This window comes from Rattus norvegicus, chromosome 4 (genome assembly GCF_021556685.1).
Source record: "Rattus norvegicus strain SHRSP/BbbUtx chromosome 4, alternate assembly SHRSP_T2T, whole genome shotgun sequence".
Taxonomy (NCBI): Eukaryota; Metazoa; Chordata; class Mammalia; order Rodentia; family Muridae; genus Rattus; species Rattus norvegicus.
In genome coordinates this window covers 78,601,061-78,616,197 of record NC_141537.1, presented here as the reverse complement: position 1 = coordinate 78,616,197, position 15,137 = coordinate 78,601,061, and the positions used below count along the sequence as shown (strand labels likewise).

Genomic DNA, 15,137 nt, shown 5'->3' with positions numbered 1-15,137 from the left:
ATTCACACATACTCACACACACATTCACACACTCACACACACACATACACACATACATACACACACACATACACACACATACACACATATGTGCGTGTACATATATGCTACAGTGTCCACATGAAAAGCAATCAATTTTATTTATCAATTATGCTTCACTCAGTCAGGAAATGTAAGATATTACCATAACCATCTTCAGGAAATACAATATGCCGTATTAACAAATCATGGCAAATTATAAAGAACCTTTCAGAACTTGATGATAAGACCCTATTGCTAAAAACTCTACACACTGCTTGCACTATATGAAAAAAATGAGACAGGCACTGGGCTGGAAGCCTCCTCCCTACAGGCTAGCTTTCATGTTGGTGAAAGTTGGTATGTATGCTGCTGGGGAAGAAAAGACACCGATAGTCTTAGCCAAACACCATAAACTACAGCGCCAACACACCAAGCAGTGCTGGTGTGACTGCTATGGGGATAGACAAATGCTCTGTGATTGGATTTAAGGCCTATTCACAGGAGGAGCTCATGTGTGCTACTATAACGCCAATCAAAAACCCAGGGCTACGTTGAAAGAATCAGAGAAAGAACTGGAAGAGCTTGAAGGGGCTCGAGACCCCATATGTACAACAATGCCAAGCAACCAGAGCTTCCAGGGACTAAGCCACTACCTAAAGACTATACATGGACTGACCCTGGACTCTGACCTCATAGGTAGCAATGAATATCCTAGTAAGAGCACCAGTGGAAGGGGAAGCCCTGGGTCCTGCTAAGACTGAACCCCCAGTGAACTAGACTGTTGGGGGGAGGGCGGCAATGGGGGGAGGGTTGGGAGGGGAACACCCATAAGGAAGGGGAGGGGGGAGGGGGATGTTTGCCCGGAAACCGGGGAAGGGAATAACACTTGAAATGTATATAAGAAATACTCAAGTTAATAAAAAAAAAAAAAAAAAAAAAAAAAAAAAAAAAAAAACCAGGGCTAGAGAGGCCGTAGGCCATACTAGAGACTCACTACTTATACTGTTTAGCTAAAATTGACAGGACTCCAAACTGCAGTCTAAATATTTACACCCATAGACAAATATTATTTGCTAAACACAAAGGTCTTTTTTAAATTTTTATTTATTTATTGTAGGCATGAGTACACTGTCGCTGTCTTCAGACAACACCAGAAGAAGGCATCAGATCTCATTACAGATGGTTGTGAGCCACCATGTGGTTGCTGGGAATTGAACTCAGGACCTCTGGAAGAGCAGTCAGTGCACTTAACCGCTGACTGGTAAAGCCGCTGGTAAAAACCAAAGAAGCCTCTCTTTGCAGAGAATAGGGTTGAATGCAGAGGCCCAGGACTGGATGCTTAACCCTAACCAGGACACTTACATCACTAACCTTTAAGAGTCAGGAAACAGATTGCAATTGGGAGTACACAGCAGCTATGGGTCTGTCAACAGTCAGGAATAGATAGATGAAGAAGGAGCTCATGGGAAACTACTCCTCCCTGCCAATCAAGAAACTACTGATGGATTCTGGGAAAGGGTCTGGGAAAGATTCATTGTCTTCTGTTGAATTCCTCCTGTGAGCCCACCATGCTCTGATAGATGGTTCTAAACCTATTGTGACACACACACACACACACACAGAGAGAGAGAGAGAGAGAGAGAGAGAGAGAGAGAGAGACAGACAGACAGACAGACAGACAGACAGACAGACCTAGTTAAATTCTATGAATCACAAAGCAAAAGATACAAAGAAAAAAAGTCACAAATATATCCAGAACACATTATATGTGTGCTTGTGTGAAATTGTCAAAGAGCAAACGTCATTAATAGAAAAAAAAGAATAAAATTTACATCACAAAATGTCCCAAAGTTTTGAAAGAATTTCTGTTATCTTTTGGAAAATATACGTAAATACATTCTCTTCAGCCTTTTCCTTCAATTTTCTTATTGTTTCATCATAATTTCTCCTTGCAGAAACAATCTGCGCCTCCTTTTCTTTTTCTGATTTATTAGCACATTCCGTTTCTATTCTTTGGATTTCACTAAGGAGCTGTTGAGTGTAAGTCTCCTTCAGATCCACTAGACATTGGTTCAGCTTCTTATCTATGTCCTTATATATCCTGTCAGAAAAGTAGGCTCTGCCGTTCCTGGCCACCATTTCCTCTATCAGATCTATCAGCTGCTGCACTTGATTCTCTTGCTCAGCCTCAGCAGCTTTGTTATTAAATGCCAGGTAGCGCTTCCCGCACTGCGAGACAATATTATTTAACTTTTCACCTGCATCATCTACAAAATTATCCAGGCTCTGGCCCTCAAGGTCCTCTTTGTGAGTAAACAGGATGATCATGTACTTCAGGGCTGCCTCCCCGAAAAGACCCTGGATCAGAGCAACGGTTTTCTGCTCCTCTTCAGTGTAGCGATCCAGTCGCAAAACCAGGATAATGGCATGAGGCCCAGGGCAGGAGTACAGGACACAGCGGCTGATTTCTGAGCACGTGGTTTTCAAGGACTCCTTGGTGTCAAAGAGCCCAGGAGTGTCGACTACAACAAGGTCTTTCCCCTTCCACCTTCTGGATGCTCTCTGGCAGGTCTTGGTAACAGCGTAGGCACAGATCTTAGAATCAAATTGACATTTCCCGAGGATGGTGTTGGCTGTGGCACTCTTTCCGTTTCCAGTTTTCCCTACCAGAATGATCCTCATTTCAGAGTCTTCGTAGTCAGCCATGTCTCGGTAAGCTGACCTGAATATCTGAAGAACGGAAAAAGAGGAAAATTGCCTATTAGGTGAATGGTAACCACACCCGATTCTTTCTGTTTTCCTTCCCTCCCTGAAATTTTGCAGTGTTCTCATGGAAAGGCTATCCCTACTCCTTCTACCGCCTTCATGCCAATATTGGAACAGGAGCTCCAGGGCCATACCCAGTGCCAGGTCTGGGAAGTGAGTGCGCCCAAATCGTTACTGTGCCAAATACCTGAAAGCCCAGGCAGGGGCACACAGTAGGATGACTGTGGTGGTCAACAGCTTAGTATATATTTTTTGAAGACCTAGGAGAGGCATTCAAGGACTCAAAACATAAAGGGTAAGGAAGGCAGAGGCAGGTAGGATCTCTGTGAGTTCAGGGCCAGTCTGGTCTACAGAGCAAGTTTCAGGACAGGCAAGGCTACACAGAGAACCCCTTTCTCAAACCAGAGCAGGGGAGGCCGGGTGTTGTTCATCCCTCTGCTTTGACCAGTACACAGCTAATAGGTTAATTACTACAGTTAAATATCACACCGAAGCCAGAAATATATTCACTTATTACATGTTAATAAAAAAGAAACAAAAGCCCCAAGACACAACAATCCTGAAGAACCGCCTCGGATTTCAGGGTGTACTACAGAGATGTAGTACTAAAGAAAGCAACTCGCAGGATGCATACAGGGGCCCCACACCACAGGCAACTGCTGGCTCACCCTACACAACAATGCTGTGCCTTCCGGCAGCTAATCAGACCTCAGCAGCCCTCATCAACCCAAGGACCATAGAGGTACACATGCAAATTTGTTCGTTGTACAGTTAAGAGGAGACAGGGAGTCAGCACACTGAGGTAAGAAAAGTGACTTAAATAGATGATCTGAGTTGTCTCCCAACTCTAAAGAACCTGCCTTGGAGACACAGAATTTTCTATAAAGGGTCAGGCTACCCTCTGTGTCCTTCCCCACAGACAGACACTTATGGCTGGTACACAGGGCAACATGTCAGTTCATCTCCTTCTATCTCTTAGTCCCCCACCACTCCCACCAGCAGCCCCTTCCTGTGGCAATGCAGGCACAATAGTTCCACCCTCAAGGATGCCCCATTCTCTCTGCTTCTCACAGCTCTCCAGGTCTCTTCCAGCCAGACTCACCTTCTGCAGGACTTGATGAGAGTTCAGGATCTCTCCAAGGATGTTGTTTGACCTCGTGCTTCTGTTTAACTGTGAAACAAAACTGCCTGCATTCCCTAAAGCCAGTCAGTCAGGAAGTTCTATGGGCGGAGCCAATGAAGAAACTGCTTTTAAAGTAACAGAAATATTGTCCTGTAACCTAGTGGGTGCTTCAGCTTTGACAAGTTGAAGCCTTTTCTCTGTGTGTCTGTTATAGTGCCAAAAGTTTCTAAATCTTTTTTTTATTATTGTTTTGGATTGTTTTTTGAGATTACAGTCCTACGTAGCCGAGGCTAGTCTTGAACTCACTGTGCGTTGAAGATGGCATTGAACTGAAAGCTGAAAAGCTGGTAATTACTCAGTCCTTGAAGTTAGGTACCTCAACAGTTGGAGTTGTCTCAAGACAGTTGGTTCCCAAGGCAGACCAGGTAGTAGAGCATTGCCCATACTCTGAACTTCTCTGAGAGCTGGCCAGGAGTGTGGCTGCTCCCTACTCAAATCCAGCTTGGGCCTATTCAACTCCATGGAATCAAATGCTACATGGTGTTGTCAGTTAAGCGTCTATTTCCCTGCTGGAGCACTGGCTTAACATTGACCTGTCTTTACTCAAGACTGCATATGCAAATTAGGTGTATTTCCTCTCTCGTTCTTTTGTCCTTCCCTCCTGGACTCGAGCTATATAAGCTAGCCCTGTTACCTCAATAAATGAGTTATCCTCCAAAATAGTCTCGGCACCATTCCTACCTGCTGTGCTCGCTACCACGAAGACCCTGCTCCCCAGCTCCTCCACGTCCTGAGTCTACTGCTGGTACAGAACAGTCTGTCAGCATCTGGGACCCACAGCCCACAGTGAAACCTTGAAAATGCTGATCCGGAGATCAGTGAAGGAATGAGCACCAGCAAGAGTACAAATCGACTACAGGAGGGAGGCCTAGGGAGCAAAGGTGGAAATGACCGTCCTTTTCCACACTCTTTCCATCTGGGCTGCCACCAGCCAGGGTGGCCCACAGTTGGACCCCACCACTAATCAGGGCAGTTAGGACAGGTCTTCAGGTGCGGCTGTCCTACTCAGGAGGTTCTAATTTGTGGCAAGTTGATATTAAAACCAATCACAATGAAGTGCCACCCCAGGCTTCAAAAGTATTTTTGTTCACGTCCAGAGTGATACTAAACATGCAAAGCGGCCCAGATCTTCAACTACTTTTCTTATGTCCCCTCTATTAATGTCAAACTTTTAGACTTTACATAAAGATTTCTCCTTCAGTTGTAATTAATTTTTGTCTGTGATGAGGGATGTAGACCTGTCTCAGTCCTCTGCATGTGACACATAGTTTCTCTATCACCATTTACTAAAAGGTTGCCTGTTCTCCAATATGTCTCTCTAGTCGCTTTAGTGAAATTCAGATGGCTGTGACTGCATGGGTTTATTCTTTGGTCCTATATTCAAAAGAACACAGAAGAATGTTGACCTTTGTTTCTGTGTTTATGCCAAAAACCATATATGAATAATTATTAAGTCCCAATGATAAGGAAACAACCTAATAAAAACAGGACAAAGGACATGGTACATGACACAGAAAGATCACACAAATGTCAAATGGCTTATATGGAAAGACACAAGACACCACTATACACCTCCCAGAACAGTCAAAGTTCAGAACACTGATGGCTTCAAATGCTGGCACAGATAGGAGAAGTGGGAACCTTCATTGGTTACTGATGGGAATGTAGATGGTACAGTCACTTCAGAAGACAAGCTGCTAGCATCTTACAAAAGCAAACACATTCTTGTCATATGTGAAGTGGAAATTTCTTGTTTCTTTGGAGACTCTGTTGTTCCATGTGATGTTTTTCTGGTAACTGTCTTATGAGAGGATGTTTTGCTGAGAATAGACACGTGGTGTTCTTCCAGAAGCTGCCTGGAAAGGGGGCATGAGATGTTTTGCTAGATCAGACACTTGAGGGTATAAATATAACTCAACAGACAGTGGGCAAGGCTGTGAGGCTTTGGCTCACCTTGCCACTCTTTGCTGGTCTCCATTGGGTTTTGCTGACGCTGGTCCTCACTGACCACGTGGCATTGGCTTGCCTTGCCTTGTTTGCTGATCATTGTTTGTTATGACTTTGTAAAGAGAAATGCACCAAAGAACTTCTGGTGATATTCCAGTGACTGCCAACTCAGGCCAATTGGCAGAGTCTTGCAGTTTCTTCTAGATCTAACTGCTGTTCCTGAGTCATAAATAGTCTTTGAGAGTGGGTCAAGTTACTGCTGCTGATTTATGGGAACTGAACTACTGATACCCTGACAGCGAAGACTAGAATCACCCAAACTATTTCTAAGCAGGTTCACATCTCCCTTTGCCCTTTTAACCTTTTATTCCACTATGTCTGGTGGGTGGTGGGCTAGCAGGGAGGTTAAAACATTTAAGAACCCTTATTAAAGTAGGTTTTGAAAAATCTGAGCCTACACATATGATCTGAAATTGTATTGCTTGGCATTTACCTAAAAGAATAAAAAAAAAAAGATGCTCTCATAAAACTCCCCATGTGCAGGTCTCTATCAGCTTTATGAATAATTATCAAGACTTGAAAGCAACCAGAATGCACATGGGTGAATAGCAAGTTGAGTGATCCAAACAGGAGAGCATTATCTAAACACAAAGAATAAGTAAGAAGCTGCTCTGAAAGCATTTGCAAGAGACTAAGAATGTGTTGCTAAGTAAATCTTACTAGTAAAAATATTGTTTCCTGATGAACATTCTGGAAATTTGAAATTATAGAGACAGTACAATCGTCAGTAGTTGCCAGGGATTGGAGAAATGGCGTAAGTGAGCTGGACGTAGAGGATCTTAGGACAGTAAAGTATTCTGTGTGATATCATATCATAGTCTCATGCCCTTCCAAGTCTGTAGCATATACACTGAGTGAACTAATGCGATACAGGCTAAGCCAGACCACTGGGTGGGCACACTGACCACAGGGAAGGACATGCACGAGTGAGGACGCAAACGGTATCGCTGTCTCTTCCTCTCAACATTCTTGATAACGGAAAACTTCTCTTTAAAAACAGGGCAAACATAAGGCAAACATAGGGCTTGCAAAGGACTCAGTGGTTGAGAGCACTTACCTCTCTTGCAAACACCTGGGTTAGTTCCCAGCACCCACATCAACTGACACGCAACCACTGTAACTCTAGTTCCAGGGGAATCCAACATCCTCTTCTGACCTCTGCAGGCTCCTGCATACAAGCACACGTGCATTCACATAAATAAATAAATAAATAAATAAATAAATAAATAAATAAATAAATAAATAAAATGAATGAATAAAATGTCTTTGAAAATAAAAACTTCAAAAGACAAAAATGAAAAATAAAATTGCTCTTGCTCTTTTGCCTTCCTGCTCTCCCTCTCTCCTCTCGTCCCTTCCCCCTCAATCCCTATTCCCTTCCCTCCTCTCTTCGGGAGCTCATGGCCAGCCTCTACTCTACTAATCTACATTCTCCCTCTTCCCCTTCCCCTTCCACTTCCCCTTCCCCCCCCCCGCCTTTCTCTGTTTCTACTACCCTCTCAACTCCCCTCCCCATGCCCTACATAAACTATTCTATACTATACTGTAGTGTGGCTGGTCCCTCAGGGGAAAGGGATGCCTCAGCATGGGCCCACGGAGTTACCTTCTTACCACACATCCACCAAACATATTCCCTCTCTCCTTATCTTTTTATAAACACGACACCATTAAAATCATAAGTCCTCTCCATAAAACACATGGACCAGCAGAGAGAATGGTAGGAACCCAAAGCGCAAACCTCGCTTGACAGAGGAAGATGAGCTGCCTTCCTGCATTATTAAAGATGATGCTGAAGTGGAAAGGCTCGCCTGTAAAGAAGAGGAGGAGAAGATATTTTGGAGGGGTTCTCAACATCGTCAGGATGTGAACTACAGCGATGCCCTCACTGAAAAGCAATGGCGTGGGGCCATCGAAAATGACAATTTGGAAGAACTGGAAGAGGAAGTATGGCCTTAAGAAGAGAAAAGGACAAAGAAATATGGATAAAGATCCTGTGAAGGAAAATGTGGGAAAAGTGAATGAAAGAAGAGGCCGCCCTCTGGCTAAGAAGTCACCAAATCCCCCAAAACTAACCAAGCAGATGAAGTCCATCATCAATACTGTGATAAACCACAAAGACAGTTCAGGGTGACAGCTGTTACCTTCCAGGAAAGTGTTACCAGAACACTATGAGTTAATTAGGAATTCTAATTGATTAAAAAAAACCAATATATTTCAAAAAGATAAAGGAAAGAATCCATAACCATAAGTATGGAACCTGGAAAACCTGGAGAAAGATGTCATGCTTCTCTGTCACAATGCAGACATTCAACTTGGAAGGATCCCAGATCATCAAAGACTCCGTTGTTCTACAGTCAGTGTTTAAGAGTGCTCCAAAGAACATGTCCAAAGAAGAGAGGGAGGAGGAAAGCAATGAAGAAGAAGAAGAAGAAGAAGAAGAAGAAGAAGAAGAAGAAGAAGAAGAAGGAGGAGGAGGAGGAGGAGGAGGAGGAGGAGGAGGAGGAGGAGGAGGAGGAGGAGGAAGAGGAGGAGGAGGAGGAAGAGGAGGAGGAGGAGGAAGAGGAGGAGGAGGAAGAGGAGGAGGAAGAGGAGGAGGAGGAAGAGGAGGAGGAGGAAGAGGAGTAGGAAGAGGAGGAGGAGGAAGAGGAGGAGGAGGAAGAGGAGGAGGAAGAGGAGGAGGAGGAAGAGGAAGAGGAGGAGGAGGATGAAGAGGAATCAGAGTCAGAGGCAAAATCTGTGGAAGTGAAAATCAAACAATAAAAAGGAAGAGAAAGGCTGGGACACAGGGAAGGGCAAGGAAAGGCCAAACCGAGGCAAAGCCAAACCCATTGTGAGCGATTTTGACAGCGATGAGGAGCAGGACGAGAGGACAAGTGAGCAGCCAGGCGGGCAGCAGAGCCAAATGCATTCTTCCCCCTCTCCTTCCTCCCCAGTGAGTTCACTTGTCATTTGGGCACACTGGGTTATTTCTCCATCCTCATTGTCATCTAGAAGTAGCTTTAGGGTAGTGCCAGACAAGCATATGATATCATAGTGTAAACACACACACACACACACACACACACACACACACACACGGATATTTGTAACATATCGTGACCAAATGGGCCTTAAAGATTCAAAGATTAAAAACAAAAAGGTTCTGATGGGAAAGATGTGGGTGGATAGCATACTTCTACAGGTGGGTTGAGTCTGGTAGCAGTTTGGCGTGCTCGGTTCTGCCATCTCTCCCGATGAGAAGATTTCTATCTTCTGCACAGCCGATGGCCAGGAGGAACCATTTCATCAGGTGAGTTTCAATGTTCTCATTTGTTTTTGTTTTACACTGTGGTACATATAAGCAACTTTACTAGTGACAAACATACAGTGGTTAGATATCACCTACATGTACATTGTTCCATTCTATGCTCTATGATCTGAAGAACAGAAAAAGCTTTTGACTTGTATAAGATTTATGTCTACTGCAAACATTGCTGATTTTTGTTCTAGTTTTATTGACAATATTATTGAATATTACAGTGTCTAGAGTATTGGCTTCTTTTCTCCACCCAATCTCCTGTGTTACCGATGTATATGGTCTCCTTCTCCCTAAAGTGAACTTAACCTTTGCTTTCTTTGCACAATGTCTTTGGTTGCAAGTCAGAAGCTTGAAGCAAATAAAATTCCAGTAATTTCCAAAAAAAAGAAGAAGAAGAAGAAGAAGAAGAAGAAGAAGAAGAAGAAGAAGAAGAAGAAGAAGAAGAAGAAGAAAATCAAACAACAAAACCAATAATGAAATCAGAGCCCGTTGGTAGGAGCCCTATAATCTCAGCTACTTGAGACACTAAAGCAGAAGAACCACAAGCTCAAGGCCAGCTTCTAGGATAGAGAGAGTTCAAAGCCAACCCGGGCAGCTTAGTGAGTGAGACCCTGTCTAAAAATGAGGTTTTGAAAAGGAATGAAGGTGAGCTCCACGGGTGAGTGCTTGTTTACCACACATGTAACCCTGGGTTCCTTTCTAGTGTGGACAACAACCGAGGGCTCTAAGAAGAACAAGGAGAGTCCAGAACCATTGACAACCATGATGAGCTGGTAAAGGTTTGTGAAAATCAGACTCCAGGCAATTAGCCCAGGGATCGATAAACCTCTATGCCATACTGCGAAAACCAACTCAGAAAGTCTGCAGAATGAGGAAAGACTATAGAACTAGCTAGTGACCCAACTGGTCTCTGTGGCCTGCGTCATCCCATTGTGTGCAGCCTTCTCTCACACAGGGATGGGCTATTTCATTAGCTCTCGTGATGCCTAAGAGGGGAAGCAGGTGCCAGCATAAATGGCTAGATTAAACCTTGGACTACATGGATTTAGATTCCAGGGTCTGGGGATGTGGTTTGGTTGCTAGAGTATGTATTTAGTATACACCAGGCCCTGGGTTATCTCCACCACTCCATCAAAAGATATAACAGCACATGCCTGTAATCTCACCAATCAAGTAGTGGAGGCCAGAGCAACACTTCAAAGCCATTCTGAGCTATGTAGTTAATTCAAGGCTAGCCTGTGCTAAGGAGATCCTGTCTAAGAAAGATGGGAGGGAGAAAATGGCTGCCATTCCAAAAGTCCTCTGCACTCCCTGTTCATTTTGAAGTATGTGGAAAAGCCTTTGAAGATTACCATGCAATAGCAGGTCCCACTACAAGTAGCCTTCACATAGTGATGAGTCTGGAGACCATTGGAAAGTAGCTAAAAATCAAAATGTGTCTGTAGGTAGATTCATGGTCAGAGGCTGGAGGTAAAGACAGGCCTTGAGATCTATTCTAATGGTACAGTTCCTGTTGGGGACAAGATATCACTGTCATGTGACTGTGACAAGATGTCTTAGGTCTAAGAGGCCTTAGACCTAAGAGGATAAGTTTTGTAGTGGAGACATCTTGCTTCCCACTCCACTGGTGAGAATTCTAGCTTTAAGTCATCAGGCTTCCTCTGAACGCACTGAACTCAGCTCTGAAGGCTGAATGACTTTCGGCAGGCTCTGGGAAGAAGTCCATGATCACAGAAGAAATGAAAGCAAGAGGTGGAGGCCTCCCAGAGTCCAGTCAGAGACTGTCCAAGGAAAGGTGAGTCTGCACCCCAGAAGGAAGTACCTGGGAACAAGTAGAGCTCACAGAGGAGCAGCTGGTCTAAGAGCAGCAGGATCTCAAAGGTATGACTTCACACTACAGGATTTTAAGGGAGCTTTGAGTTTCAGAGAATTGGTTACAACAGCAAGGCAGCTTTGCAGTACAGGCATTCCCATGGAAGATGATGTCTGCACACACCCCCAAGATGATGCTTGCTACAAGTACTAGAGAAAGAAAAAAGACAAAAAAAAATACCATACCATACACCCCCCCAAAAAACAAAAGCTACTCCTAAGATGGTGTAAACCAGTCAAACCTGGGGACTAGCTAAGAAGTGACAACCCTGCAGCTGTGGCCTCTTCAGCTCCTGGCACAGCAGTGTCTCTCTGGAGACACTGACAGGTACCAATCCAAGTTCCCAGAATCCTCTGAGTGCCAAAGCCTGTGACTTTTCTCATCATTGGGACAGTGAGGTGACAAAGAGAACGGATTCCCAATCTGAGGTCCCTGATCCAACTGCTTCAGAGACACCAGGAAGCAAGAAACATTTACTAAACCTACAGCCTTGTGACTAACTGTGGAGAACAGACGTAATGCTAACGCTACAGAGGCTGAGTCAGGAGAAGCAGAAGTTCTTAGACAACATATGCTACGTAGTGAAGCCCCACCCCCAAGCCTATGAAGCAAAAAAGCTATAGAAACATGTTCATGAACCAAAATCTCTATGAAAGTTAGTTTAGCTTTCCATAGATAATTCCTAAATTTCTGGTGTGGGAAAGCTTTGCACTAGACAGATTGGAAGATGCCTTGGAGACTGCACATCATCAGATCTTACATATTTGACTTCCTCCAACAGATACTTCAAGTTTTATCATCTATGAATCGAACTCTTTTTCAAGCAAAGTTCCTGGCTTAGCTAGACACATCCAGATGTGTCTGTGTGCTGGAGGGAGTGCGACGCATTTCCCTGCCAATGTTCTTCCTCAGGTCCCGAGGTCTTTCTGGATCCCTTGCAGGACACTTTTACACTCGCCTCTTGGACAGGACTCCAAGGTTCTGCTAGATTCTCATTCTCTGAGTCTTGTGGCTGTTTCTTCATTTCTGGTGTCCGTTATTGAAGTTTGGTAATTCCCACATGCAAAATAGTTAATGACACAGGACTATAGGGTGAGTCATACTGAAGGCTGTGGGGAGAGGGAAGGGGTGTCGATGCAGAATGGAAATTCCCTAAGGTTGAATGGTAGCCAAGCCTGTGTGTGCTCAAAGACCCTCAGCCACAGACAGCCTGTCAGCATGTTCACTGAATGCCCCTTCTTAATATTGTGCCCACTGGAGGGATAATGGGGAGAAACCTGAAGCAGCCTGAGCCGAGGCAAAGAGGTAGACTCGGAAATAATGGAGAAGCACACACACATAAGGACGCAGACTGTAGCCCTGGGATCGCCAGAGAGAAAACTGGAGAGATTCTGAGTCTGTTTTCAGTTGTAGTTAGCTGAGTGAAATTAGGGAGAAATGAGCTGGAACAACAGACTAACAAGGAAGTGTGCCTTTGTGCCCGACTGCTACAATCAGGTACATATGACCAGGGAGCACTCAGTTGTATGGATGAGTGTGAAGATGAGCCAGATCAAGTCACTTATGAAAGCCTCAGATCTGGGAAAAGGAACAACAGAGGTGGAAAGGAGGTACTAGTCCCCCCAGCACACACACCACATCCAGATGTGTCTAGACAAGCCAACTTTACTTGAAGACACTGCTTAGAGGTTGGTCTCTTTTCCAGTTCCCCAGCTCTCTTCTTCTGTGTTTCCCTAGGGTAGGTAGGTCCCAATGTCACTGAGTAAAGATCACAGTTCTCAGGGTGTGGTGAGTCCCTCCTGGGGAAAGCTGTCGCTGTCTGTAGCTTCTGTTATGACCTGGAACCCCAGAGAAGTTTTGCATTTGAGCTAAGGATGGCATGGACTGAACAGTCCAACATTCCTCTGGTCTTTTGCACTTGCAGCCCCTGAAAAGACATATCCAAGCACGCTCAGTGCTCTTCCAGTGTGACTCTAACTCAAGGTAGTGTGGTTGTTTCTTCTGAGGCTATTACTAAAAATCTAGCTGTCACCCCCCCCCCAATGACTGACACAATTCAATATCAGATAAACTGTGCTGTGTCTCTAAACACTTGTCTGTCCCCCAAAGCACACACCTAGATAGATGTTCAAGTCCTTGCAGACAGAAGCCTTGCTCTGTCACCATGAAGTCCTGTGCCTTGGTCTTTGCCTGATATTATAGGTGGGTTTTTCCCAACTGCAGAAATGAGCACATGAATGAGGAAACCAAAACGGAGAGCCTTCTAAAAAGCACAGGGTGGGGGAGAGGAAGAGCAGGTGGTGAGAAGACAGCTACAGTAAGAGCTTCTCAGAGAAGTATCCTGCCTGCTGTGTGAGCTTAGAGGAAGAAAGGGGTGGGGTCTGCAAGCCCGTGGGATGAAACAGCAAGACCTGGGTCCTGCATTTGGCTGACTCTGACCCTGGCCTGCTAGGAGTTCAGAGCTTTGACCAACCTGTCACTGGTTCTGACAGCATGAAGGGAGGATCCTAAATCTACTCCGGGTCCACAAAAATGACACAGGAGGGAAAATGAAACTAAAGTGAGCTTCACTCACCAGGTCCCCAGTGTTAGGCGGACAGGGGATTAACTGGGTATCAGGATATGGAGTCAGGGAGCTGACTGGGTGGGTAAAAGCACATACTGCCAAGCCCGAGCCCACATAATGAAGGGAGGGAACCAACTCCTGAAAGTTGGCCATTAGCCTCCATAAAACATGGTTGTATGCCCCCTAAGTAAATAAAATGTAATAAAATATTATCCATAAGGAGGGATATTCTCTTTAGGGAACTGGCTTAAGACAGGGGAGGTGAAAGAGTTCCTGGAATGTGAACTCTCTCTCTAACTCTAACAACCTGGAGAGAGCCCCATGTTATCTCCAGTTTTGAGCTGTGTCCTAGACTGAGCACTTCCTGTGGTTACCCAAGAAGCATGTGGTGGGCTGCAATCTACCCTTGTCTGAATCAACCCTGTGCTCCACAGCAGTGTCCTGTGGGGACATTAGAGTCAAAGCAGCATCAGGTTGGCCTGTGTGCAGGACCAGAGACCCTGGTAAACCCAGGAGTTATAAAGGAATATTTGGTGAACCGTCAGGGGGAGCGTCTGCAGGTGCGCAGAGAATCCAGATGCAGAAAGGAGAGGTGGGGAAGAGCCTGAGCTCAGAGAGCCCAAAGCAGATGGGAGCACTGGACTTCCAAGGGGAGCAGGCAACGTGGGTCCTTCCCGTTTGTACTGAAGGCTAGAACACAAGGTGAATCCCAAAGAAAACCTGTGTCTGACATAATGCTGCCATATCTGGTCCTGAGACTCGGAGGAGGAGGTCTCTCTTTTTTTTTTTTTTTTTTTTTTTTTTTTTTTTTTTTTGGTGCTTTTTTTTCCGGAGCTGGGGACCGAACCCAGGGCCTTGCGCTTCCTAGGTAAGCGCTCTACCACTGAGCTAAATCCCCAGCCCCGGAGGAGGTCTCTTGAGCCCCACAGGAGCCCCAGATGAGGTTCATCCTGGTGGGCAGGACCTGGACAAGCAAATGTGCCACTGGCAACAGCATCCTAGACCAGAAGTGCTTCTTCTCTGAAGTTCTGGGCTCTGCCCAGAAAGCTGTGCCAGAGCCTAGAAGGTGGATCGGCTGGCACATGGAGGTGGTGGACACCCCGACATCATCAGCTCGCACACTCTATTTCTGGTTGCCCAGCTGTGTCACTTCACCATGTAGGTGCTCTAAGCACTGGCCATGGTGAAGCAGATGTCTGGGGACGGGGATGGGGCGAGTGGGGAATGGCATAATGGTTGGTGTTCATGTGCAAGGAGGGATTACCTGGTTGGCGATTCCCTGCTGTATTACGTGTGCTGCAGGGACAACAGCGCACTGAGGGAGCTGGTAGCCAAGTGTGGGACTGCATGTGCACTCTGGACAACCCTGCCACGGGCAATGAGCACGAGGCACAGCGTGAGCAATTACTGGGCCCATTCCTGA

General features: G+C 45.3%; 1 protein-coding gene and 1 pseudogene across 1 annotated transcript; one reads left to right on the top strand and one right to left on the bottom strand.

Moving 5' to 3' along the window:
- Positions 1-1,087: 1,087 nt before the first annotated feature.
- Positions 1,088-3,939, bottom strand: Gimap9 (GTPase, IMAP family member 9). The gene is given in 2 exon segments (NM_001008398.2): positions 1,088-2,751; positions 3,890-3,939. A coding segment is annotated over 1 exon segment (873 nt). The 5' UTR covers positions 2,728-2,751; positions 3,890-3,939; the 3' UTR covers positions 1,088-1,854.
- On the top strand, positions 2,726-15,137 carry LOC147994835 (SWI/SNF-related matrix-associated actin-dependent regulator of chromatin subfamily A member 2-like; annotated as a pseudogene).